The 27,407-nt window shown below is 46.3% G+C and overlaps 1 protein-coding gene across 4 annotated transcripts in view; it reads left to right on the top strand.

Moving 5' to 3' along the window:
• The window catches only part of NEDD4L (NEDD4 like E3 ubiquitin protein ligase), a 333,633-nt gene that overhangs the window by 286,460 nt on the left and 19,766 nt on the right, over positions 1–27,407 (top strand). For 2 of the 4 annotated variants that reach the window (XM_046024976.1, XM_046024978.1), the window contains 9 exons: positions 421–618; positions 6,074–6,151; positions 7,629–7,683; positions 13,023–13,081; positions 16,688–16,690; positions 20,059–20,124; positions 22,015–22,244; positions 24,217–24,338; positions 26,762–26,832. In XM_046024976.1, the coding sequence (XP_045880932.1) occupies positions 421–618; positions 6,074–6,151; positions 7,629–7,683; positions 13,023–13,081; positions 16,688–16,690; positions 20,059–20,124; positions 22,015–22,244; positions 24,217–24,338; positions 26,762–26,832 (882 nt within the window). The remainder of the gene's footprint in view (positions 1–420; positions 619–6,073; positions 6,152–7,628; positions 7,684–13,022; positions 13,082–16,687; positions 16,691–20,058; positions 20,125–22,014; positions 22,245–24,216; positions 24,339–26,761; positions 26,833–27,407) is intronic. The other 2 variants (XM_046024977.1, XM_046024980.1) reach the window with 1 other exon arrangement.

Below are 27,407 nucleotides of genomic sequence, written 5' to 3' on the forward strand. Positions count from 1 at the left end.
CGGCGGGTGGCCCCCGTGCTAGTCTGATGGCTGTCTCCATGGGTGCAGGGTCTTCTCTCTCTGCTCTCAAAACTGCCTCCCCCTTCCTCATTAGACTGTGAGCTCATTAAGAGCAGGGGCACGCATTCCTCCGCCCTCTGTAAGATTTCCATCGTGTTCACTACAGAACCATGTTCTGGGTGTGTACTGAGTAAGCCGTCCAGTGACCTTGGTTTTAAGTACTTAATATTGTTGTGTGTTTAACCAGCCGAGAAACTTGGAAAGTTAGATAGGTTGAAAAGTAAATGGATGACAGAAACAGGTTTCAGGAGCTTCTCTGTCGTGCCTCCAAAGAGGAGCGTTCCTTGTGTACCCAGGTCCATTTTGAGACCTCTGGAAGAGCCCCTGGTAAGCATTCTAATGCTCGTTGTTATTCCTTAGGGCGCCAAGGACTCGCCCATTCGCCGGGCTGTGAAAGATACCCTTTCCAACCCACAGTCCCCACAGCCATCACCTTACAACTCCCCCAAACCACAACACAAAGTCACACAGAGCTTCCTGCCGCCCGGCTGGGAAATGAGGATAGCGCCCAACGGCCGGCCCTTCTTCATTGACCATAACACAAAGACTACGACGTGGGTAAGGCTGCTGCTTTTATTTGGTTTCATTTTCTTCATGAGGTCTGCCATTGAGTCCAGGATTTCCTTACTCAGGAGCCCTGTTTCTTGGAGGGAAGTTTCCCTGACCCTGAAACATGACCCCAAGGGGACCTCCTCAGCCTACATCTGGACGAGGCTTGGCAGGGCCGGTGGGGGTGGGGGGCGGCGAGGAGGGGGCCTCTGAGCACAGGTTCGTGACTGCCTCTGGGATTGGCGCCATTCCTTCATAGGACTCCTGGAAGGTTCTAGTCCTGACAATTTACCGTAGTGGGGAGAAAGGTGTCATGCTCCCCAGGGCCAGGAATTTGATGTCATGGCTTCATTTCCCATGATCCTCTAATTTTATTAGGAGTTCTAATCTTTTTTTTAATCATTTCTCCTCATCAGTTTCTTTCTGCATTTCTGTTGACACGGTCACCTTTATTTGATGTGTCCTTTTAGTCTTCACTGTTCACGTCACATTCATGTTTTACACTCCTGTGCTCTGTCTGTGTCATTCCTTTAACTGAGCGTTAAGAGATGTACCGAGGACTTCGGTTGTAAACTTGATAGATCTTTCTGGTGAACGTTTTGTCAAAACTGATTTCTTCTGATGCTGGTGCTCTCCCATGTGCACCTGAATCCTGCAGGAGAGACAATCTGTTGGATTAACGAACATGATCAGATGAATCAGAGGTGCTCATGCATATCTCTGTATGCCTCGGTCCGTCCTTCATTCCTGAGCTGAATTCATGGTGTCTTATTTATGTAGGATGTAATTCCTTTTTAGAAGTCAGTGGTGTGTTTTTGCTCTGTTGGTCTCTAGACCTATGATTAAACCGCACTTAGTATTCTTGTTTCTATTTCTGATGCTACAGGAAGTGTTGCTCTTCTTCCTGTCCCTTGTATCCCTGCCCAATTCACCGGGTACAGAGCTTAAGTCTGTCCTTCTGTCTGTCATCTGTGCTGGTTGAGTTTGGGTGGTGGTTGCTGGCGCAGCCATGTGGTCTTACACTTCCAGTGAACACGTGTAAATTCCCACTTCCAGTGAAGGCACCAAGTGTTGTGTTAGGAAAGAGGCCTGGACAACAGGGGCCAGTCACTCCTGCTTGGCCCATGGTGTCTGTTCACTTAGTCCCTAAAGGGTTCACGCTCTAACATCCGGTGGCTCGTGACGCAGCGCGTCTCCACAAGGGCATTCTCTGCCTTTGGGGCAGGACCGTGCCTTTCATGGCGGGGTGTCCAGTGTGCTTGGCTCCTGCCGCTGAAGGCTAATAGCCACCGTTCCTCCCACACCACAGGGACAACCAAAAATGCCACCACATGTTCTAAACAGTCCTTACTGAGACCCACTCAGAGTTCTTCCTCTTCGGAGGTGAGGGGAATTCATCATGGAGATGTGGTGACATTTCATTTAACGAATTCACAACCGTTCCCAAGGCCCATGCTAGCGTGTCGCTCTGACCGACGTGCCTTTTCGCCCAGAGAGGATGTGACAGGATTGTGGGCAAGTTGAGAATGAAAGATAGGCCGCTCTTTGGAAAAGACAGTTATAGAAAGAGGTTTTTAGGCCTTTCTTTCCCTGGTGGATGTGGAACCTGTGGCTGTCAGGCTGTGCTTTCCAGCCCAGAGCCAGAAACAGGAGCTCCAGACGTAGGGCGGGTGTTGTCGGGGGAGATGGATGAGCTCATGTTCGGGGCTGCTGTGGCTCGCCCCCCGCCCCCGCCAAGCTGCAGGTGGAGGCATTTGAACGAGCTTAGCAGTCCGGACTCCGAACCTTCTCGCCATTGTTCATGCCACAAGTCCCGTGGAATTACAGCTGGCGGGGGTTTCTGTTAAACCTCCACACCAGCTTTGTCTGTTGCCTGCATCATTGCTGAACAGACCCCAGGTTGAATTTCCCGTTGCCCCTTTCCGCCCAGATCCTTGCTGTTGGCTTATGGACTCATTTAACATTTTAATGTGTTAGACCAGTGTTTTGTTGCTGCTGCTGTTGAAAATCCTCAGGGTAACAACTGGGAAGGCCTCCAGTGACTCCGCTTCCCCACTCAGCTTGGAGGTGCTGGGCCAGCGACGTCACCTGTTCTAGAAAAGGCCTGTACAGAGTGCTCTCCACGGAAGGCACCCTCTCACCTGCCTCTCTGTTTCGATGAAAGACGGAGGGAAGGGTAAAACACGGTTTTCAGCTTAGAATCTGTTTGGAGTTGGTGTGTGCGTGTGTGTTTTAAGAGAACAGCATAGCTATTCTTGGAAGGTGAGCTTTATAATGTAAACAGGAAGAGAAACTGGTAGGACAGGTTGGGAATTATGAGAGCACTGGTCTTGCCTCAGGGACCTGCTTGTAGGTCTTGCTTCCTGCATGTAGTCAGCAGCATGAAAAGATACAGGCCGAGTGTCCCCTTGTATACGCTGATAGGGGCAGATTCCTTTTGAAGTCTATTTATAAAACAACAGCCTTTCACACACCCGGGTAACACAGGCCGGGTGCCAGCAGTCTGTCCGGGATAGGGTCAGACCACATCCAGGGAGCATCACTCTGTCCCCACCTGGGTCGTCAGGGCCAAGGATGTGTGCTGGAGGCCACCAAGTGCCCGAAGGCGGATGACACGAGGCCCTCGGTTGCCCATTCTGCTAAGGAAGCAGCTGGAAGTGTGTGTATGTAAGAGTGTATTTATGTCTTCTGGAGGACAGAGCGTTGGCTGCTTTTTGTAGCAACAGAGAATGTATCTTCAGTAAGTGGCAGGTTTGTCTTGTGCCCGGGTCCAACCTAATAAACCTCATTGTGGCCTAGGCATGGTTGTTGACTTCTCCCAGGAAGGAAGAATCACAGCTGTCTATTTGACCCAGCCAGCATTCCCATATTTTATGTGTTTCTAAAACTCTGCTAGGAATGTACCCCCCCCTTTTTTTTAAGATGTCGATCTTTGCCTTCTGTTCAAAAAGTTCTCCAGCCGTATTGAGGGAAGCAGTTGTGAAATGGTGCAAGAATGTTCTCATGGTGCTTGAGGACAGGGAGAAACTCCTCGTGGGTTTTGCGTATTTTACTCATTCATATTCATTTTTATTTCTGTTGTTGGAAACGTCTTTAGTATTCCAGCTTATTGTCACCTCTGACGTTGTGAGGAGTCTGTGGGGCCTTGGCTGCCTTCACCTGCTCCACCAGCTTGGGGGCCAGGGGTTCACGGGACTCACGGTGCGGGGTGGGCTCAGTAGCGCCCTCTAGGTTGAGCCCGTAGAGCTTGGTGGAAGGTGGGTGCTGCCATTGTTTTGACTTCCGGTGGTATAATAAAACAATAGAACCCCATTGGCCTCCAGCCCTCACAGTCTACGAATTGCAGGTTTCCATGCCAGGCCATTTTAGCAGACCTGTAAAACTGAGTTTTCTGCTTCATGCTCCTCATCCTCACACCCCCGCACTTCTGTAACTTCACCTGCTGCTTTCTGTTTGTCCATGAAATCACCAGCTTTTTACTGACTGTCTCACAGTAGCCTGTGTGTGTGAGTGCGGCATGGCTGGGGTTGTATGCGGCATCCGGGAGCAAATGTGTGCTCAGTAGCTGCGAGGGGGCGCCCAGGGGGCCCTGTGCCCACCTCAGAGCTGGCTCTCAGTGGGTGCTCCCAAGTTTTTCCTCTGTCCACAGTCACCCTGTCAAAAACGTTTACCCAATTTCCAGCTTCTTGGATCTTACAAATCCAGAATCTGTCTGTTTACTGTACTGCTTGTGTTCCAGTATACAGCAGAATACGGGACCGATTTCATGCCTCTCATTACCCTTTAAAAAGGGTGTCATTGAGGGGCGCCTGGGTGGCTCAGTGGGTTAAAGCCTCTGCCTTCAGCTCAGGTCATGATCCCAGGGTCCTGGGATCGAGCCCCGCATCAGGCTCTCTGCCTTCCTCTCTGCCTACTTGTGATCTCTGTCAAATAGATAAATAAAATCTTTAAAAAAAAAAAAAAAAGCATCAGTGAGGTTCAGGGTCAATAGCCATCATAAACTCCCGACACGATTTATTTCTTCAGTTAGTAGTTTGCTCTAGTGAATAGAAAGTCGGGGTTGGCTTTTTTGGGGTTTGTTTTTTGTTTTTTTAATAGACTTTGCCAGTTCCAAAAATCTGTCACTTTGTTATAATCCAGTGATGCTAACAGCTTACACTGTTGAATTGGGAAATTTTTTTAACAGCTCTCTCCGAGTATAACTTAATGTGTCCTACAGTTCACCTGTTTAAAATACACAAGTGAGTGGTTTTTAGACCACTAAATAAATATGTGTGACCCTCACTGTAATCAGTTTGAGAGCATTTTCATAGCCATCAGCTGTCACAAACTGATTTTTATTATTTTCCAAGGTTTGTACCAGTTACTTCCTTTTCTTGCCTTGGGAAAGCGGTGAGGCAGCAACAAAGACTTTCATGTAATTGAAATAAAGGGATTTTTTAGGTTTCCTTTTGTTGTTGTTTTTTAATCTCGGGCTTATTTGATTGACAGTGTGCTGTTCTGAGTTTTATCATTGGTTTCCTAATCTTTCAAGTTTAAAACATGAATTCTCTTAAGTTCATTGCACTTTGTTGGGTCTGTGTTCATAAGAGGACTCTCCCAGACTCTGGGTGAGGGCTTTCGGGCAAGTTCTCCTGGTCTCAGCAGCTCGGTGTCCTCCTCTAAAGGAGCAGAGATCATGTGTGCACAGCCTCCAGATCGACACCTGCCTGTGCTTTGTCAATTATAAAGCATGACCCAAGATGCCAGAGCACATATTTCTCCTTTGTTGTGGTTTTTTTTTTTTCTCTTTCATTGGTTCTTTGTAGTATCTTATGAGCCATATCCCTTAAGAGAAATCTTTGGCAAACTTCTATGTATTGAGACATAAATGAGAATCTCATTTATAGGACCGCATCAAGAATCTCAGTAAAGTTCTCCAGTTAGGGGTAGGAGGTATTATGTGATGAGGCCACCGAACTCTGGCCAGGACACGACTTGACCCTCAGATCAGAGTCACAGATCAGGGAGTAGAAGGTCACAGTAGGAAGCTCGGGACCGCCGGGAAGGTTGGCTGCCCTCACCCGCAGCTCAGTAGCCAAGAGAGATGTACACACCACCATCCCCACCCCCTCTGCTCAGAAGAGCCTCATCTGCACCGGCCCCTCCCTTCTGGTTTCCATAGTAACCTCCCTGCTGGGACTCTCTTCCTCTTCACCTGCTAGGAGTCTCTGGGAAAACACTTCACCTTTAATTGAAATACCCTCACTGTTCTGCTTTCATCAAGGACAAGGAAAAGAATAAAATCTTTCTTGAGAGCTGGTCAGCCAGCCTTCCTATACAAAGAGAAGACCTCTCTTCCCCAGGGCAGGCAGGCCAGCGGCTCCATGCCCTTGGACCGCCCTGCTCCAGAAGGGGAGGAGCCAGGGACATCACACACAGAGTCCCTTGTAACGTCCTCTGCCTTTGACGTTTTTTCTTGCAGGAAGATCCACGCCTGAAATTTCCAGTACACATGCGGTCAAAGGCATCTTTAAACCCCAATGACCTCGGCCCTCTTCCTGTGAGTACGCTGGAGACACGCGGACTAGTCTCAAAGTGTTTATCCATTCATCTGCACCATGTTGATGGAGAGATCCTGTGGGCCTTCTTTTTCTCCAGGCATTTTTAGGTCCCATTGGTCTGTAATCGCTTCATAGAATTGGGTGCATGGCTGAATTCGAAAAGCACATTCAGTCGATGCCCTGTACTTGTGAAAGAGGTTGCTGAATGTTAGCGGCTCAGAGAAAGTAGACCCTGTAACTAGAATGTAAGAGGCGGTCTCTACACATGACAGGTCAGGTCGCTCGCATTTATTTTCTAACTTTGCAACCGCTAGATTCCATCCGTCCTGCTAACACAGTCACTGGAACAGAAATATTGAAAACAGTGAGAGACAAAGGAAGTAATCACCGACGGTTTCTGTAAATCATTAGCTTGCAGATGTATTTTAAGTTTTTCTCTCCTTTTGAGGACTGTCTATAAAATTTAATTTCTTTGATGGTTGATTGTCTTGGGGTGGGGGGCCAAGTGGGCGTTGAGCTCTGTTTACTCCATGTTAGGCTGGATTGAAACTGCACCCACTACTTTCTCAGCCTCCCCCCATCTGCAGTCAAAAAGCTGTACGAGGGCAGGAAGGTGGGGAGACTCGAGGCTCTCCGGTAGAACGGGTGGTGCTGAGAGTTCTCGAGGGGATTTTCCCAGAGCAGGAACCTCTCCGTTGCCTGGTCTGTGGCGGCACAACTTCAATCTAGAAAGGTTAGGTTTCAGTCTTTGTTCCTCGGGCTTTACACAAAGATCCCTCCCTCTCCAGAACTGTCTGGCTCCTGGGTTGAGATGGAGAGAGCCAGAGACGGAGATCAGATACGAAAGATCGTGGGTTGTTGTCCCGTGTTGGATCCCTGAGTTGCAATAGCAAGTAGGCACCGTTCAGATAATGAGGGCATTCTGGCCTTCCATCGGAAAAAATACCCAAATCTATCTATTTCCTGAGTCCAGAGAGAGAGAGAGAGAGAGAGAATCTCAGCGGTAGGTCCCTTGGCCATGCGGTGACAGGACTAAAGCCTCCGGCTCTGGCATGTTTAAGTCAACTCCCTCCTCCCTTCAGTACTCGGTATGAGCTACTCAGTCCTAAACTCGGCTGTTCCGTGGAACCCCGGAGTCGCCCTTGGAAGCTTTTGACAGAGCAGTCCCTGCTTCCTGGTCATCACACAGCCAGTGAGGGCGCCGGAAGCTGGCGGACACAGGACACAGCGTGTTGATAGATGTTGTCGGGTTAACATGAGATGTTTGTGGTTTGTTCTTAACCTGACAACGTACCGTGGAAGAGAAGAGCCAGAAAGTGTCCTTGGAGTGTTTAAATTTAGCCGTTGAGTCGATTGATTGATTTGCACATACATTTATTTATTTATTTATGTGCTTATTTATTTATTTATTGGAACTGTTAGCTAATGGTTGTATATTTTCTCTCTCTCTCTCTCTCTCTTTTTCTCTACCACCAGCCTGGTTGGGAAGAACGAATTCACTTGGACGGCCGAACGTTTTATATCGACCACAGTAAGTAGGCTCTTTCATGGGCACACCGGCATGGCAGGTGGAGGGACGGTGGAGACAGGGAATCATTCACAGATTATAGTGAAAGGCTCGTCATTTTACTCTTTGTCCAGGCTGCCAGGTGTTCTGTGGCGAGAATGAGCCCAGAGAGCCAGTGCCCTCGTACGGTACTGTGCATTCCTCCCCAGTTTGCTTGAAAGGAGCCCATCAAGCTTTTACCCGATTTGATCTTGTGACCTATTAACTTTTATTTTTTTGTCCCATTAAAAAATTTTTTGGGTCAATAACCCCTTGATCTCTGCGCTTTTAATAAATAGACTCTAGTAATAGAAAATAAGGTTAGAAGTAATAATGGAGTCAAAAATCTGTGTGTGAGCCATGCTGAAAGCAGCATGTGTCTTCGACGCGACCATCAAAGGTCTGACGGCAAGAAGCCCGTTCTGACTTATTTTCTATTCATAGCATGTTCCTTGCACCCAACACACTAATCTATATGTAGTTCATATCTTGAAATCACAGTTGCTCCGGCACCTATGAATAAATGTGCGGTTTCTCATTTCAACTAAAAGTTAAAATAATAAAGGTTTCACTTTTAGCCAGTGTTGTTTTTGGTTTTGGTTTTTAAGGCAACATGTCCTCCATGGTCACATACTTGTGTATCCCCCAGAACTTCTGGAAAACGTGTATTGTAAGAGAAGTCTTCAGTTCTGTTGAGAGGCATGTGCAGCTGGCCAGATTTTGTCTTTTGTTTTCATTTGGTTCCTAAAGATCAGTGAGTCGGCCCCAGGTTTCTCCAGCCTCCCATTCTCTTAAGTAATCAAAAGTCCCCCGGGGAGCCGGTGGCTGGAGAGTCGGACCATGGGTGTCCTCGTTGAGCTTGATAGACTTTTATAAATTAAGGAGCCCAGCAGTTGAGAATTAAACCAGAAGTAGAATTCCTAGGGCTCTTGAGAGAATGGGCTACCTTTGGTTAAAATGCAGTAATTCAAGGTACATAAGCTTAGTTTTGTCTTTGACCAGTAAAAGTACGAAGGGTTTGCCTGCTTTCCAGAGTTTTGCAGTGAGCCTAAAATTGCTGCCATTAATGCTATAAAACGGGTGCACTGCCACTTTTTTCTCTAATATGCTGTTTGTTATAATTGTACTCCTAACATAATTTGTTAAAAGAAGGGAGGGGACACACTCTTTTTTCCACAAAGAACAAAAAAACAAGTCCTCTTTTAGTTTTTTGGGTTTTTTGTTTTTTTGTTTATTTTGGTTTTTTTTTTCACTTTTTTTTTTTTAAGATTTTATTTATTTATTTGATAGAGATTGCAACTAGTCAGAGAGGCAGGCAGGGAGAGAGAGGAGGAAGCAGGCTCCCTGCTGAGCAGAGAGCCCGATGTGGGGCTTGATCCCAGGACCCTGGGATCATGACCTGAGCTGAAGGCAGAGGCTTTAACCCACAGAGCCACCCAGGCGCCCCCTCTTTTAGTTTTAATGCTTTGCAATTTCAGTTTTCAAAGTTTGGTACGATGATAATGATCTTTTTCTTAAAATCTTAACCGGTAGCCTAACCTTGGTCTGCTATACACAGAATATTTCTCACAGCATCGTGGCTGTGTTCTGGCTGGTAATGTCACATTCAGGTCAACCTGAAAAGAATTTTATGAATGTTCTTAATGCCAGGGCCCCCAAACAAGAAAAACTCTATTGCAAAAGTCCATCCTAATGTACATGAGAAATAATAAAGATCATAGACTATTTTCCTAATGCTATGCGTAGACTAGTATAATACAGAGTAGATGCTTAATAAACAGTGACTTGAAGCTAATTCACAGAGGGTCCGTGGTGAAGGCGTGAGGCAGGTGAAGTCCTTGGTAGGAAAGTGGAGAGAACTCGCTTCGGGGAAGCAGCAGCCAGGCTACCCCTGCTTCTGTTCGTTGGGAGGCAGGAGAGGGTAATTTTGCTAAATGTCTGGGCTGTTCTTCTTCCTGATCAGTCCAGCCGTGCTCCGAGCACTAAGCTCCAGCTCCGAGCCCTCAGCTGACTCCCTTCCCACTCCCCTTGCCAGAACAGACCGCCTGTCGGAGGCTCCTCTTTGCTCCCGGGGATGGTGTGAACCACATACAGTGCCTGGTTGATCTGAGCTACAAAAGGTGGCATTTTCAGTCCTTTATGTGGAGATTAAAGTTTGCCTTTGCTCTCTGCCCTTCTAAAAGGGTCTCTGAACCAGAGAGGAGTGGAAATTAGCAAAAACCGGGAAAGAGAAAAGATGGGTTTAGGATCACCTCGGTTGCTGTTGATGGAGAATTTCTGCCATGTCTCCCATTTGTCAGGGTTTACTCAACGGAAACCTATAAAGGGGTACGTGTCCGTGAAACAGTTAACTTCATGTGCTGCTTCACGAAAACCCAGCCTGTGAAAAGCACAGAATACGTGTCTTTTTAAGAAGCTCTATTGGGCTGACAGGTGCTCTCCAGAATGCCTTTCCTCACCTGCTAGGTGATGTGTTAAGAATGCCTTTACCTACCAGACAAGCCCTCTCCTTCCAAGCAGTTTCCTCACACTGGGTTTCTTGAAAAATTCCGCATCTCCCTTTGCTGTCCTGCCGCGTGCAGGGCAGAAATCACACCATGCCTGCACGTGGCTTTTTCCTGTGCGGCCTGCTGTCTCAGGACAGATACAGAGTCATCCTGTCTCCCATCATCACCGGCACACGGGACTGCACACGAAGGACAAAGACATCAGTGCCCTTGCCCTTTAAACGATGAGGCTATCTATTTTTGCTTCATAAACTCTTGAGAAGTCAGACATTTTCAGGATTAGAAATAACCATCTTCAAGATGTTATTTCAGAAGAGCTGAATAGCTCCTGTCTCAAGCCTGGGGTAAAAGCTTAAGGGAAGATCTTGAACCGAATCACTGCCTCTCTTAGGGATCATGTGGTTCTTCTTAAAGACTAGGGATGCCTTTTGTCTGCCCTTCGTCTCAGTCCATGGCCACGGGTGTCTGAGACACAAAGCTAGAAGAGAAAAGAGAATTCCAGTAAGGCTATAAAATCCTGTTTTCGTCTTTCTTGCCAGCAGTCTTAGCAAACCTGTTAACAGTAGCTAGGTGAACTGAGTTTGTCATTCTTCTTTATTCTTGGCCCTTTATTTCAATTACAATGACAACAAAAAGCAAGTTTACATTCAGAAGTTCTGGAAAATGAATAAACGGCCACTTCACATTCCTGTCCTATGTTGACAGTACTTAGCTGTAAATCGATCTGCATGGTCACCACATAGAAACTTGGGAGCCCCAGGAAGCATTTGCAGTGTTGGGTAGAGGAGTGAACCAGCTTTGAAAAAGCAGAACAAGTAAAGACCACACTCACTTGCACATGGCCCGGTGCCAGGGCTGGGGGCTGGCTGCAGGAGGGCCTTAGGAACAGATGAGTTTTCGGATGGATCCTAAGTGATGAGTCAGATTTATCCAGGAAAGCCCAGTGGAGAGCGAGCCCCGGGGGGAGAAAACAGGCAGGTGTATGAAGGCGTGTGGACTGGGCCACAGTCCAAGCTCTGTGGTGGGGCGGCAAATGGCCAGGGCTCCATGGAGGCATGTGGGTCCAGTCCAAGGGTGTCCACCAGGGGCGGGAACATGGGTCCCTTCTACTGGCAGGAGAGAGGCCCTAAGGGTTCTTCTGGAGGGTCCTGACAACGGTCAGATTTGTTCTTTAGAAAAATCCTCATGGCAGAACTACAGAGGAAGGCTCGAACTGGGCTGAGTGAGCCCAAGGCCAGGGAAACATAGGGCAGAGTCCATGGAAGCGATGCGCCCTCCAGAAAGCAGCTTTCGCAATGAGACAGGGGACCCAGCTTGGCAAGCGTCAGAGGAGCATGGCAAGGAAGGATGGGGACGGGGCCAGGGCCGGGTTTGAACAGTGAGTGTGCTCTGGTGCTGGCCTTTGGGAGTGTGGGAACGGGTTTTGTTTCTGCAGGATTATGAGTTTGGTTTTGGTCAAGTTGGATTTGAGGTTGCCATGGGAAATGTGGGCACACGTGTCAAGGGTAGATCTGGATAGACCGTGGGAGGCGCCATATGTAGGTCGTCGTGAGTTAACTTCAGCTTTGACCTGGGTAGCTCGGTGGTAGGACTGTGGTCCGGGGAGCTGTCACTCAGCTGCAGTCTCTTTATTTGGTTTTCTTTCCTTCTCGATCACGATGGCAGCTTTTACTTTCCAGATTTCTTACACATGAGGTAAGGGACTCAAAATGCCTTTTGCTTCCATCAAAGTTCTCTAAAACCATTGAAATGTCTCACATACATTTCCTGCCAACATGAGTCTAGAGTCCTGTGCTTCAGCAGTTGGATTTTAAAACTCGACCTCTACTTTCGTCAAAATAATTAGAATACCAGATTTGGAGAAATTCCTGCTACAGTCATTAAAACCACATTTTTTGCTTATTCTTACCCGTCTGTTTACAGGATATGTAGGAAATGAGCAGAATCAATATTTTTAATTCCCCCCCCTTTTTTTTTACCAGCTTAGATTCCCTGAAGTCCCAGAGAAAACCCATTGTCTCCCAGTCTTCCCTCCCCATACATTTCACGCGAATCCGTCCCCGCCTCCCGCACACACCGCAATCCCGTATAGCACAGTCAGAAAACCCACGTGATTCGGGGCACCCGGCGCACCATGTCACCTGCACCCCTGGAATAATTGCATAGGTGCCATTGAACAGTCTTGCTGACACTGACTCATTTATAAGAAAGAAATTCTTGCCAGTGTGACCAAAAGGGAAACCTTTCTCTGTCCTCTTCATTGGCTCTATCTGGTGCTCATTGTTTTGGACTCCTCAGCTGCTCTGATTTTTGCGTGCATATGAGTGACATGAGTAATGGATTATTCGTTTGTCCAATGTAGGATTCTTAGTTGAAAGCAGTTTGCCAACACTGTAAGCAAAGAAAAAAAAACACTTGAAATGAGAAAAATTGTGTGTGTGTGTCTGTGTGTGTTAACTCTTTTTAGGGACTAAGACTTGTTGTGCCTTTTTTCAGTTAAAGGGAAATCAAGATCAAGTTATAAACCCTTGAAAGAACAGGGGTTTATAATTGAAATTTTGGCGGGTTTTCTTGCCAAAAACAGTGTGAGTAGATGGTTTGGCTTTCGTCGTGCATTTTTGATGGAGTGTTGTTAACAAACAGTACTGGGGGCGGGGGGGGCTGCCGTATAGACTAGGTGCTCTTCTAACCCTGAAATGCTAAGTTACTCATTCTGGGGGACAGCTTTTGAAAAACCCAGGCATAATTCTTCTTAAAATATTTTTGACACAGAATAGATTGGAAATGCTGATTTTTTTTTTAAACATTAATTTTCAGATAGCAAAATTACCCAGTGGGAAGACCCAAGACTGCAGAATCCAGCAATTACTGGTCCGGTCAGTATTCTCAAGTTTCCACTCTTGGGTGTAACATTTGGGTTGCATCTAAACACATATTTCTGGAATATTACCGCTGACCCAGTGCCAGGGGCCTGGTGTGCTTGGCTAGTTCAGAATCGCCCTCATCTCCTCCTCACTTGAATTCCTGGGTGGGATCCAACTGCATTTGCCTTTTCGAAGGGCTTTCACTAGCAAGGAAAAGAAAGTGCTTGGCTAATGGTAACAAAACTAAACGTTTTCTTTTCATGTTTGTAAAAAGGTGGATTAAAGGTCCAACAATTAAAATGTTCTCTCTTTTTATACAAAGCCAAGCCCTGTATCTGCAGCCTTCTGTCCTTTCTTTTGGCCAAGGGTGGTAAATGCGTGCTAACAAATTTAAGCTGTATTCTGACTCTCTTCCAGCGTGGGCCATCTGGAAAAGTTTGGGTGAGGTTGTAGCCAGCCTCTGGAGCTGGCGGAGTTAAGAACTCCCGTCTCTGCCGCCCCGCTCAGTTCCTCGCAGCCCCCACGTAGACGCCGGGCGCAGAAGGAAGCTAGGTAGAGCACCCATTTAAAGTCCTGCCACGCGCTGTGTTCATAAGGACTTGGTACTGAACACCACGTGGGTCACGGTCACCGGCAGGGAATGGACCAGCATCTCTGGCCAGTGTTTATATGAGTGCGGGGAGCTAATTTGGAATTACAGGACACATGTGGCCTCAGCAAAGCATTGCAGACTTGGGAATCTGCTAAAAACTGGAGGAGGAGCAAAAGGAAAGAAAGCATACTGAGTGCTGAGCTAAGAGGCCGTTAGGTATTTTTAAAATACTGCTTTTGTGGCTTTAATCTGATTCCATTCAAATTAGGTTCGCAGTTAACAAAGGTAAGTCCGTTTGAAAACGTGAAAGGTAATGCCATGCAAAAACGTACCTTTGATATTTGACATCCCCTTAGTTTAAATTGTTGGATTTGTCTATTGGCCTTGTTCAGCTCCTTTGCTACTGTGTAACGCCAAGTGCCCAATCATACCTCAGTTAAAACAGCTGCTTTTTATGTGACTTCAACACCTGGCTTACTACCATGGCTTCCTTTTGATACATTCACAGTCACGATAAGGTGTTAGAGTCCTGTTTTCTCTTCTCCATCCTGACAAACAAGGTATTCAGGAAGCAGTGCGGTTTTCAAGTGGCAGAGGCCTTCTGACGTAATTCTGAAGCCTTTGGAAACATCTCTATCACTCAACTGGTCATCTACCTTTACTCAAACGCTGTTAGTTCTTACTGGTGTTGAAAATTATTTAGCATCATGTATCCAAGTAAATTTGACCCAAAGAAAGATCCTTTTTTTTTTTTTTTTTTTTTTAACTAACAAAAGAGCCTTATTTTACTCTTTCATTAGTAATAGGGATACTTCTTGCAGGAAGAGCATGTATATTTAGGTAATTATCAACTTAATACAGACAGCTGGCTTTTGTTGTCATTCAGTTCTGAATATTTGGTAATTTCCATGATTTCTTTCTCTCCTTGACTTACAAGCTATTTAGAATGTGCTTTTCGTTTCTAAGAGTATGGAAGGGTTTTTGCCTATCCATTTCTTACTAATTTTCCAATTTTACAGCATTGTGGTCAGAGAATATTATCTATGGAATATTGATTACCAGATATTTGAAACCTCCTTGGCAGCTTGGCCATTTTTTATAAATGTTCCTTTTGTGTTTGAAAAGAATGTGTATTCTGTCTTTGTTGGGTATAGAGTTCTTTACATGTCCATTAAATCAAGCATACGATGTTCAGATTACCCATTTCCATCACTGCTTTTTTTTTTCCTGGCCGTTCTGTCTACCCAAGCCAGTCGTGTCGGACTCTCCGATGGCAAGCATGGCTTTATCAGTCAGTTACATTCACTCTCTCTTCTTTAGTATTTCCCTGGTTTGTCTTTTCTCCCACTCAGTTACCTGTATTTTTCCCCTTTCCTTACCTTCTGTTAGGCTGATGAAGTACCCTTTATTTCCTTTCGTTTTCTATACTTGCTTTGAAGTTGTATTTCCTATTTCTGTGCTTCTGGTGCTTACATTAAAGTTTCCAGTCAGCGTACTTCATGTCAAAAGTAATAGCTCTGTACTCGCCTCCTGAGCAAGGTGGGACTTGAGGGGCCTCTCACGCCATTCTTCCCACTCACTCTCCATTGTTCGGCAACATTTTAAAACTTTCCGAAGAGCCATTGGTATTTTACCCGTTTCTACAACAGACAGGTGCTTGTTTCCTTCCGGCGTGTGTAGACAGATTTCTTCGCCCACACTGGTTCTTAGACCTGCTGTTTAAACACCAGGTTATCCTCCAAATGAAGTATGGTTCCTGGTTCTCAGAGTGTTGTCTACAGATCAGCAGCATCAGAATCATCTGGAAGCTTCTTAGCAGTGCAAACAGGGGTGTCGCAGCACAGTCCTACTGAAAGTCAGCGAGGTCTGTGTGTGAACACCCCCTCCCACGGTTGGTCTTGCCGCTCAGGCAGCACTGTCTGAGAGTGGGAAGCTCTTTGTCTGAAGGGAGGGCTTATCTGACCTCTCCAGAAGCCTTGGCTAACAGTTGTTTTCCTAAAACTTTGGAGATCTTTCTTGTTTTCCGACCTCCACAACTGTTGAGAAGCTTGTTGATTGTCATTTTTCTGGTGGGTAAATCTTTCTTTTCTCTGGCAATTTTGAATTTTCTCTGCAACTTTGGCACTGTTCGCTTTGCTCTCAACCTAAGTGTGGATTTCTTTATATTGATTCTGCTTTGGACCCACTGTAATTCTTCATTATGAGGACCCTGTCTTCTCTCCATTCTAGAAGATTCTCAGCAGTTATTTCTCACATACTGTATCTTTGCCATTCTCCCTGCTTATCTGTACCATTAACAACTCCTGGGTATGTGATTCACCTTTACCTTCTGTCTTCCTAATCTCCTAGCTTTCCTGTTTTCCATCTCTCTCTCCTTCTCTCTCTCTCCTTCTCTCCCTCTCCCTCTCCCCTTCTACCCCCAGTATCTATCTCATTGCTGTATTGTGGGCTCAGTTCTCCCAGCTGATTCTTTCTTATTAATAAGCTTTTTATAACCTACCCTTTGCCCAGTTCATTGTATCTATTACTTCATTAACCGTGTTTAATTACTCTTCATTCTATTGGGTCTTCTTAAATTTGCTTGGTCTTTTCAGTTACTGTTATTCTGTCATGCTCTTTCATTTTTTATTTTCTTTTTTAATTCATACATAGCTCTCTGATCATTCTTAAAATGCTTATTTCATATTCTCTTTTGGATTATTCTGTTATCTCTGAAATCTCCCACATGTCATGTCTGTAGACTCTCCTCCATGGTAGTACAGTTTAGTTCAGTTTCTAACCAGTTTCAGTTTATAATTTGTGTGTGTGCGCTCATCTTTTTTTTTCTTTTTTTCCTTTTTTTCCCGCCCCCTCATGAGGCACTTATAAGACCTGGCCTGTGTTTACCGTGAACTTCTTAGCTTGGGATCATGCAGACCCAGTTACTAGAACTGTGGACTTCATACCCACTTTGGTGTAGGCTTAGAGTATGACTGTATTACAGGTCTGTTTCTTTTTGTTTTTCTCTCGTTTGTGGTCCTGGACAGAAGGTAAGCTTCCTTACAACTTTCCTGGGCTGGCGGGTCGTTTTCTTGTCCCCGTGTCAGAATGGAGGTTTTAAGCAGGGAACTCTATTCTTACTCCCTCGGTCGTGCAGACTGTAGGCCAGCTTCTGCCCCCCTCCCCCGTGAGGATTAAAATCCCAGCCCAAGCACCAAGTCTAGGTCCAATGCCCACTTCTTTAATTTTAAGTCTTTCTGCTTATCTGGAACCTCGAGTTTCTCTTTTCGCCCAAGTTAAAAAAAAAAAAAATACCCAGTTTCGGGGGGCGGGGTGCCTTCCTGTGGTGGCCGGCGCGGCGTTGCTGTCAGTCAGTCAGTCAGGCAGTCTGCTGTCCGTGTTCCAGGCTTCACCAGTCCAAGTGTTAAGTGCCGTCCGTGCTTTGCTGCTCTTACGAATACTCTCATGTTTGTGTCACGCTTTGCACTCGGCTGAGAACTTTATAATCAGCCGCTTTGACAATTCAGAGCAGGTCCCCTCCGCAAGATAGGGAAGACGGTGCTGTTCCCAGTTTGTCAGCAGCTCAGAAAATTAATTGTGTCGCCCTGAGTTCCAGCAAATGCCAGCAGTGGAAGTCGAGCGACAGGGGTGCTGACCTCTCCCCCGAGTCTCCCCCGTGTCGGACACGAGCCCTCCCCTGGAAGGAGCTCCGGCACCGGCTGGGCTAGGATGGACAGAAAATATTCAGGCCCAACTTCTGCGACAAGGCAGCACGTCACCTTGGCTCAGAATAGGAAACCTATTTAATAAAGAGCGAAGGGCTTGAGTCAACAGGCACGTTAAGTTCTGAAGCAGGCTTTATTTTATAAGCTAGATTGTACATAAGAAAATAAGAGGCCACATTTTCAAGAGCGGGAGTAAACAGTCTGGCCTGTCTGGCCAGTACAGGACATGGCCGACCTACCCTTGTCGTTGTCTTCAGAGGCTCCGCAATATGGATGTTTTTGTCCTGCTCCGCTGTTGGCATCTGTGAGAATATAAAAACCTCCTGATTCTACTTCTTTTTATTCATAAGAACTCTCTCTAGAGAGAAGAGATAAGTATTGGAGGAGGATAATGATTTTTCAGTTTTCATGCCTCATTCCCCAGAAAGAAAGACCAGAAATACCTCAGCATTTTATTTCCTCCCACATGTAATCAGCACCTCCCAGTTACAAGGCAGACAGGAGAAGAGAGAGCACAAGCTGGGGGCAATGTTTTAAAATACATCCCCTCCCCCTCCCTGTCATTTAAGACTCTTGAACTTGAATTTTAAGCCTTTCTTCAACATTTTCAGGGAGCACACAAAACCAAAAAGAGCTGGGGATCACAGATTTTTGGAAATGGAAGAGCCTTAAAGTGCATCTGGTCCCTTTCTTCTTAACTGTGAAGAAATTCTGTAGTCAGGAGAGTTGGTCACATGGCGAGCTGGCATGGGGCTCTGCCTGACAAGTCAGGTCCGCTAAAGCTGGCCTGAGGCAGTGGAAGGGCCTGCCTTTGTTCAGCGTTACTTTCCCTGTGTCACTGTTAAGCGTAGCTAAGAGCATCGGCTAAACACTTTCCTTCTCGAGACTACACACACTGCTTTCTGTCACTATTTAGTCCCTCCTGTCACTCTGCTCAGATGTCCCTTCCTCAGAGCTGCCTTCCCTGACCACTTATACCAAGTAGCCTACTGGGAGCTCTCCGTTTTTCCTCAGTACATTCAGCACTCTTCATGTATTTCCTACTGCCTATTGCACACAGTAGCTTGCAAGCCTGGGGAGGGAACAGGGAAAGAAATCATTAGTTGAGGTAGCATTACTTCCCTAGATGCCCAGCACGTCATAGGTGCTCAAGAAATGTCTGTTGAGTGGCTCAGTAAAGGAACCACCAAACAGTGAGTATACAGGAAATCTTAGTTTGTAATGGGCTCTAGTGTTAGTAAAGCCCAAAACATGAAAATGTCTTCATTGGCTTATGTCAGAACATTGGATCCTTTCCCTTATGTTGGTGGTTGTCCAGATATTGGCAAAATTTCTGCCTTTTCTAGAAGCAGGACATTCATACGTGGTATCATCCGACTAAACAGGGCCCAAAATAAGTATGATAAGGTGGTCAGATCTAGAGCTCAATGGAAAATCAAATGAAGAATGGCTTTTAAAACCTCAGAACAGACCCCAGGTACCCTAAATTGTCCTTAGACTGTCCTTAGGATGCATAAACACATTGTCTTTATTGGTCTTGAACTACAAAGCAAAGCACTGACATGATTATTGTTTTCTGTAAGAGTGGTTATTTTTGTTTTGGCTTCTTGTTTGTGTGATTGTGTCTTAAAATAGTATGAAGGAGGGAAGCTTTGGTTCCTCACTTCTCCTCTTTCTGAAAGTGTAAGGTGGTGGTAGGCTTGGAGTCTGGAGACACTTTACTAAGGATCAGTGTATTTTTATTAACGTAGTCCAAAATGATATCGGCAAAACTGTTCTTGCCCAAATTCATACTATTTGTGAAAAAGCAATGAGTTTTTCTGAGTACGAAGCTTGTCCTAGTTATGTCCATGTGTGTGCAAAAGCCAATCTTTCCTGCTTCATAAAAAAAATTAGAAGCTTTTTCAGGAGCCTGAAGTCAGGGCTCTGGCTCTCCGATACCGTAAGCTACTTTACAACATCGCAAGTAAAGAATATAAATGACTACATTAAAATGTTATTACTTCGCCAGGAGAGATTCTAGAACTTTTGAGTAAAATGATCGCTAACTTAGTTACTGAACCCCCTGGGTACCATCACTCTGCTTCCTAGATAAGCCGTTCCAGATTTAAAGAAATCCCTGCCCAAGACTACTAACTAGTAAGAGGCCAACCTTCTGATTCCTAAACCAAAGATGTTTCCGGAATGCTGTCTACCTGGTTTTAAATCCCTGGACAAGAGTATCTGGTCACTGGCCTTCCTTGTCATTTTATTTCCTCCCCGTGGTTTTTAAAAGCATGATTAGTCTTTTCAAAATGACCACATAGGTCATTTGGGGTTTTGTGTTAAGGAATCATAACCAGTAACTTCTGCCTAAACTTACAACAAAAAGGTTACACCCTGACTCCCAATTAGACCAAAGTCACATGGACAGTGCTTTGCTTTTTGTGACAAATCCCCAAAAATGATTTCTTGAATATCAGTACAGTTGTTTTCAGAGGTGAAAGCCTTCCCCCCCAATACAATGCTGATTAGCCTCAGTCAATTCTAGCACTTTCCCATGTAGACATTATATAAATTTCAGTGATAATATGGAGAGTGAGAACTTTAAGGTTTATGATTTGTGAAATTCTGTGAATGTTGGTTGGCTCAGTATACATAAAATTTCAAGTGTATTTGTTTATATTATCTATATTTATAAATTTATCTTCCAGGCTGTTCCTTACTCCAGAGAATTTAAGCAGAAATATGACTACTTTAGGAAGAAATTAAAGAAACCTGTGAGTAACATGTCTTCCAAAAATGCTGTTTTAGTCATTTGTAAGTGACCAAAGTGACTTCAGTGAGAACAACTCGTGTGTTACCGTTATGTGTACATAGAAACAATTACCTTCCTTTTCCCATTGCACTTTGATCCACCTGGATCTTCCGTCTGAATTTTCTTTTTAAGAGACCTGGTAAGTGAAGACTGACTTAGTATTACATATCAAATCACCTGAACGGTAATGTCTTACATAATACATAACAAGGTAGAAATGATTTTAATAGGATATAAAATAATTTGGGACCTACTCGGAATATGCGGAGAAGCCTACAGTGATTGTCATTAAACCCGACCCTACTCAGAAAAATGTTCCCATCCTTCCCTCCCAATTCAAAAGTATAGTTTTAATTATATGTATAACACAAATATAATTTTCTTAAAATTTTATTTATTTGACAGCGAGAGAGGGAACACAAGCGGGGGAGTGGGAGGGGGAGAAGCAAGCTCCCCGCTGAGCAGGGAGCCCAGTGTAGGTCTCGTCCCTGGACCCTGGATCATGACCTGAGCCAAAGGCAGACGCTTAACGACTGAGCCACCCAGGCGCCCCAACACAAATACAATTTACCATATTATAATATTTGGCATGTTAGGAGCGAGTATAATTTTCAGATTAAAATTCTCAGTGGGAAACCCTGTGAGGTGTTTACAGTTCACGTTTTAAATCACAGTATTACACTTCGCTGACACCATCCTGTCGCCGTGTGCCCCCGCCCTGGGGCTTCAGCACTGTGTCTTCTGTCTTTCTGTCTGCCGGCACCTCTCTGGTACAGACTCCATCAGTTTTCCTTCAGTGTGTGCGCTTGTAATTTCTGCCCCGGCCGCTGTTTCTTGGCTTCCTCCCCTCGGGAAGAGGACGGTATTAGGCACAGCTTCCCTCACCCCAGTCTGCCCAGGTGTCATCTTGGTCTCTCCTGCTCTGTGGCCTCGGTCGATGCCTCTCTTCTGGGTCCCCACGATGGCCAAGGCACTGGGGACACACAGGAGCATGAGACGCAGTTTCTGCGCCGGGAGCTCCCACTTCGGGTCTTCTCCCTTCCATTGTGCTGATGCAGGTAGCCCTCGGAGAACCGCTTCTGCAGTGGCTCTGTAACACATACGGGAAATCGTCAGTGTTACTTTGTGAGTAACCTGCATGTCCCCCAGTGGCCAGGGATGACTCTGGATAAGAGCCTGTCCTGCTCTGGCATTCCCGCCAGGGTGTCTGCTGTCGGGGCAAGGCGAACACTGGTCTTCCTTTTTCCAGGCAGCAGTGATTCACAGTTTCCCTTAAGGGCCTGTTCATGGTCACGTTCTGTAACTGTGACCTTTGCGATGCTTTCCCACAACCTGGCGTGATCCTCGAGGGCCCGACTCTCGTGGCAGCAGAATTAGCCTGTAGGCATCATGGATCACACCGACCAGCTGGAGGCCCGGCCAGAGTTGAGAAGGGTTTCAGCTGGGCCAGATGGGGATGGTTTTGTGGGTTCTGATGACCTGGACTACCGTCCCTTTCTTTGACAGAAGCAGTATGGAGAGTTGACCATATTTCAGTGGCCAGTGGGTGGGTGGGTGCCTCCCAGCTATTTACGAAAGGGGGAGAGAATGACTGTCCAGATTCTGCTCTGTATAGTTTGTTGTGCCTCTGTCTGATGGCTGCTGGGACACTCTCTGTGTATCTTGGCTGCACACAGTGGGGCGTGTGCTGTGTGTGTGAGGAAGATCCCTGAAGGAGGGCCTCTCAGTGGAGCCCTTCGTCTCTGCTTATTTGAAGACCGCTGTCATTTCTACTCTTTGTTGTTTTTCTCTGTTCAAAAGTCGGATGCGTATTTGCCGTGTGATTACGTGCTTGTTTTCTTCTTTCGTGTAGGCTGATATTCCAAATAGGTTTGAAATGAAGCTTCACAGAAATAACATCTTTGAAGAGTCCTATCGGAGAATTATGTCCGTGAAAAGACCAGATGTTCTGAAAGCTAGACTGTGGATCGAATTTGAATCGGAGAAAGGTCTTGACTATGGGGGTGTGGCCCGAGAGTGGTTCTTCCTACTGTCCAAAGAGATGTTCAACCCCTACTATGGGCTTTTTGAGTACTCTGCCACGTAAGTATGCGGGGGGCACTCAGAATGTGCTCCCTCCCCACCAAAAAGGGTTTTATTGATAATGAATTTAAACTTAATGGGAGAATGAGTGGCTCAGTCATACAGGACGAACTAACACTGCCGATTTCAGAAATCCCCCCACCCCCCCGTAAGTCCTGAACGGGTTCCCACTCCACATGGTGAAGTAATGCACTCTGTGAACACCTAAGAGTGGTTTTTCCCTTGTCATTCGGGTTCACGTAATCAAAATGGAAAATGGGCTGGGTACTTCTGGTGAGGAACAAGAGGCAGTTTTCAGTAGTAATGCTGTGCTAGATTGGGAGGATTTGTCAGGGTCAGAATTCCGAAACTCATCATCACGTCGGGAACAAGGAGAGTTTCTGAAGTTCTGCTACTCAAAGGCAAATGATTCGAACTTCGAGGACCCATTCTTTTAAAGATTTTTTTTTTTTTTTTAATTTATTTGACAGAAATCACAAGAGAGGCAGGCAGAGAGAGAGGAAGGGAAGCAGGCTCTCCGTTGAGCAGAGAGCCCGATGTGGGACTCGATCCCAGGACCCTGAGATCATGACCTGAGCAGAAGGCAGCGGCTTAACCCACTGAGCCACCCAGGTGCCCCTCGAGGACCCATTCTTTAGGATCCAGAGCACCGTCTTGGTTCTGTAAGGGAAGAAACAGATTCTCCCTCATATTAGGATTTCATCTTCGCCAAACATGGAAACTGAGACAGACTTAGTTGCTTTCTCAGGAATCAAACACGCACGACTTACAAAGCCAGGCCCTCCTTCCAGGCTGTGGAGTCTCCAGAGACTTAGGCTAGGTTTAGTCTTGAGGCCCCAGTAGAATAGTCCTTGACCTTGCTGAAGAGCAGCCTGTGCTATAAGGGGACCTGGGTTCTCCTACATCATCTACCTGGTGCTGCTCCCCTGAGAGCTCTTTTGGAAGGCAGCCTCAGCGCCCTCCTCGGTTGCTCTAGCCAGGAATTCCCATTTTGGTTTTTTTTGTTTGTTGTTCCCAAGTCCCATGAGAAAGCCTGCTGTGTGAAATTGATAAAAACCATTGAAGTGGAGGGCAGGGTAGGGAGGCGAGACCCTTATCTCTCTCCCACATTCCCAGAGAGACACCCCCTTCCCTGCCGCCCAGGGATTCTGTGGAGCCCCGTTTGAAAATCACTGATCCTCAAGATCTTGAGACCAAAGACGGATGAGTAGCTACATGTGAACATTTCGGGGTTGGCGTTGTTGAGACAGCCACATGCTGCTTCCAGTGTTCTTGGAGCCTTTCCAGGCAGAGTAGTGGTCAGACAAGGGTTGGGTCCATCGGAAAAACTTTAATCTCCAAACCAAATGTCCCTCAAAGGAATCAGCGCTCATCCTCACAGAGAAAATATAGTACTCACGTCATTGGGAATTGACACACGGCCCCTCTGATATATGGTGTTCCTCATCCTCCCGAGATACTTGACTGAACCATATGAAATTGACATTTTTTGTAGAGCAAAAGGAGTCAGATATCAACAGTTTCTTGCGGTGTAACTTACATAGGGCATGTGCACCAGCTCTGTTAGACCTCAGTTGGTCACAGCGGGTCTAACTAGACAGTAAGTCACGTTCTGTAGCTTTCCCGTTGGGTACAGTGTTCGCAGGTGCGCCGTGCATGTCTAAGGACGGGTGGCAAAGGAGAATTCGGACTGTTAAGTTTCTTATTTAAAAGTACGATTGCGCTGGGACGCCTGGGTGGCTCAGTGGGTTAAGCCTCTGCCTTCGGCTCAGGTCATGATCTCAGGGTCCTGGGATCGAGCCCCGCATCGGTCTCTCTGCTCAGCAGGGAGCCTGCTTCCCCCTCTCTCTATGCTTGCCTCTCTATCTACTTGTGATCTCTCTATATATATCAAATAAATAAAATCTTTAAAACAAAAAATTAAAATTAAAAAAAAAGTACGATTGCGCTTTACCTCTCTCCCTCCCCAAAGGGACAACTACACGCTTCAGATCAACCCCAACTCTGGCCTCTGTAACGAAGACCATTTGTCCTACTTCACTTTTATTGGAAGAGTTGCTGGTCTGGCAGTATTCCATGGGAAACTTCTAGATGGTAAGTTTCTGAGACGTCATGACGTAACCGAAATAAGACGGGGCTGTCTGTGATTCCTTACTAGACGCCATATCTTTCACATCGCAATTTTAAGCAGAAGTTTCACTGATTCTCTGGAGTTGGATAAATTAGTTTTATGGTTTGCTGTGAAAGAGGTCCTTTTCCCGGGTGTCATCCTAATTTGAGCACCGAAAACAGTGTCTGCACAGTTTAAAAAAAAAATTTTTTTTTTTTACAGCGTGAAGCACAGAACATTCTGTATTTGCACATTTTCTGTGTTTTCCAGAATAACTTTTTTTTAAGCAAGAGGTAGATTTGGTGACAGATGGAAAAGCTAATTGAAAAGTTAATTTAAATGATCTAATCCATCCAATATCCTGCTATTGTTCCGTTTGTCCCTGAATCATTACTTTTGAATGCAAAGAGATTGTAAATAATTTCAAAGCCATGCTGTAACCAATGAGGACCTCGACCCTGGGATCACCGCTAAAACAGACGGCACGGAAGAATCTCATTATTATTCAGAGCATATAAGTCATGGAAGAATTTCAAGGTGCACTCAGAGTTAGAAGTCAGACTCCCTCCCTGGCTGGATGCATAGGCTTAGTTAGAGCAGAGACCTGTGCTGGGTTCTGACACTTGAGAAGCAGCGCCCATAAGAGGGCATCGCAGAAATCATCAGTGAGGAGGTGGAGTCAGAAATATCTTTGAAGGGAGAGCCTGGGTGGCTCGGCTTGAGCGTCCGACTCTTGATTTCAGCTCAGGTCATGAGATGAGCCCCGCAAAGGACTCGCCGCTCAGCAAGGAGTCCGCTTGTCTTCACTCTAGCCCTTCAGCCCATGAGCTTGCTTGCTCTCTCATAAATAAGTAAAATCTTTAGAAATACCTATTTCTGAAGAATTTGGGCATGAGACAGTTGAGGATAGACCAAAAGTAAAATTTGGGGTCAAAATTATAATTACCATAGAAAATGAGGTTTCATGGGGAATTAATTGTGTTTATGGAACCTTAGATATTCCAATAAATAATTGATGTTCCCTCTGTACTTTTCCTCTTTAATGTGTTTTTACTGGTAATTGCTAGCTGATTTTTGATCCTCTCATTTCGTATTTTTGGTTGAGAAAGTAAACCTTTTTTTTCTCGGTTAGAAGGAAACTGCCCTCGGTATTTATGTACATATAAAATACATACATACATAGTGTGTGTGTGAGTCTATTTTAATTTGCAACTTTGGAGTCATGCCATAGATTACTTCAGCCTATGCAGATTCATTTCAGCCTTAGAGGTCCATTTACTTACCTTCTGCCAAGTGAGAAGGCATTCTTAGTTGCTCTGGAAGAATCTAGTAGAAAATAGGATCCTGACCTCAGTGAACTTCTGTTCTCTTGGTTGGGGGGAGCAGAAGAATCACAGCACCAGGAGAGGGCGTCTTGGCTGGAGGGTCAGGAGCGTTTGACCATGCTGTGTTTGACCGCGGTGGGGTGAGGGGGCTAGGATGTGCGCAGGTAGAAGCTGGTATGGTTTAAGGGCAGGGACGTGTCAGGGAGTGAAGGAGACTGCCCTCGGGAATTGCGGGGTTAAGAGCCAGAGTGCCCACGGGTGCATGGTCAGAATGTGAGTGCCCTCATGGGCATAGCCTCTGTTCTCTGGAGGTCAGCCTACCCTCCCTTCTGCTGCTTTACTCCTTTCACCACCTTTTACCTCCCTAGACGGCGAAGGTAATTGAGCCGGCAGGATTGGGAATACGTAGCAGAGCTGTGTGATAGATCAGATGGGCCGGGGGTTGGGGCGGTGAGAGTGAGGGGGGAGGTGGCGCCCAGGGATGCCCGCTTACGTTGGGGTCCCTGCGGGCCACCTGTGTGGTGGTGGGGTCCATCGCCAAAGGCCTTCATGCCCCGCCCTGGAAGGCTGCACAGCCTTCTGAGTGGTCTCCCTCGTTTGCCACTTGCCGCCTTCCTGGTTTTCTCCCCATTATTGCCCAAACAGTGGTCCCCAAGTGCAGGTGGAATTTCCACCCGGCTTTCCCTTGATGGCTGATCCTGCAGGCGGTGGCCTGACTCTCCAGCGCCCCCTGCCGGCGGTGTGCTTCCCGGGCCCCCTGTCTGGCCTGTCCTCCCCAGGAAGCTCTGTGCCCAGCCTGGGCAAGTCTCCTTCTGGCCCCCTCTGCTTCCACTGCTCTTTGCCCTCCGGTTCATGTGCCTGGTTTGAGCTGCAGACTTCTGCTCGGCCCTGAAGAAGCTCTTTTCCTCCTCCCAGAAGCCTTTTGACCCCTCCCTGCTCTAGTGTCCTTCCTGAGCCCCGCCTTCCCCTAGGCCAGGCCTGGCCCCTCATTCAGCCTGAGGGTGGCCTCACTTCTGCTTCATGCTCTGGTGCACAGCACTGTCAAAGCTCTGAAACGAACCATATCTTTCCACCCGTCCTAGGTTTCTTCATTAGACCGTTTTACAAAATGATGTTGGGCAAGCAGATAACGCTGAATGACATGGAGTCTGTGGTGAGTAAATACAGAGCGCGCCCGGGGGGTCGTGGGCCCCTGTGCCTTAGAGGGGTAGCTGAGGCCACGTTGTAGTCACAGTGATTTTTGTGGGTGTCGTCGTTCAGTTTGAACAACAGGGAATGTTGACTTGTTCAAGAAATGAATTGAGCTCCCTAATTTTTCTGGTAAGTAAATCATTGTTCACGTTTCCTAGAATTGTGGTGTTTGAAGCGGGTATAGACTCTGGTCTCAGCCCCCTCACTTACCCAGAACTGGTTGGACCAGATTAAATCCATGGGGTCACTGGTGGTCTCGCTGCAGCTCTTGCTTTCCATCGAGGACTGCTGACAGCAGTGTTTACAGATTTCATCGACCACCCCTTCGTTTCTGTTCTCAGCACATAGCAGGAACAGAGGCCAGAACATAGATGAAGGGACGAGCATGTACCCTCACCCCAGATGTGACAGTGACCGGTACGGTGCCGGGGACGGGATGAACCCAGTTAGAAAAGGATGCTGGGAGACCTTCTGAAACGGGATTTGAGTCTTCACATTGCAGTCAACTTACCCATTTTGTCTAGGCTGACCATTGTA

This window comes from Meles meles, chromosome 12 (assembly GCF_922984935.1).
Source record: "Meles meles chromosome 12, mMelMel3.1 paternal haplotype, whole genome shotgun sequence".
Taxonomy (NCBI): Eukaryota; Metazoa; Chordata; class Mammalia; order Carnivora; family Mustelidae; genus Meles; species Meles meles.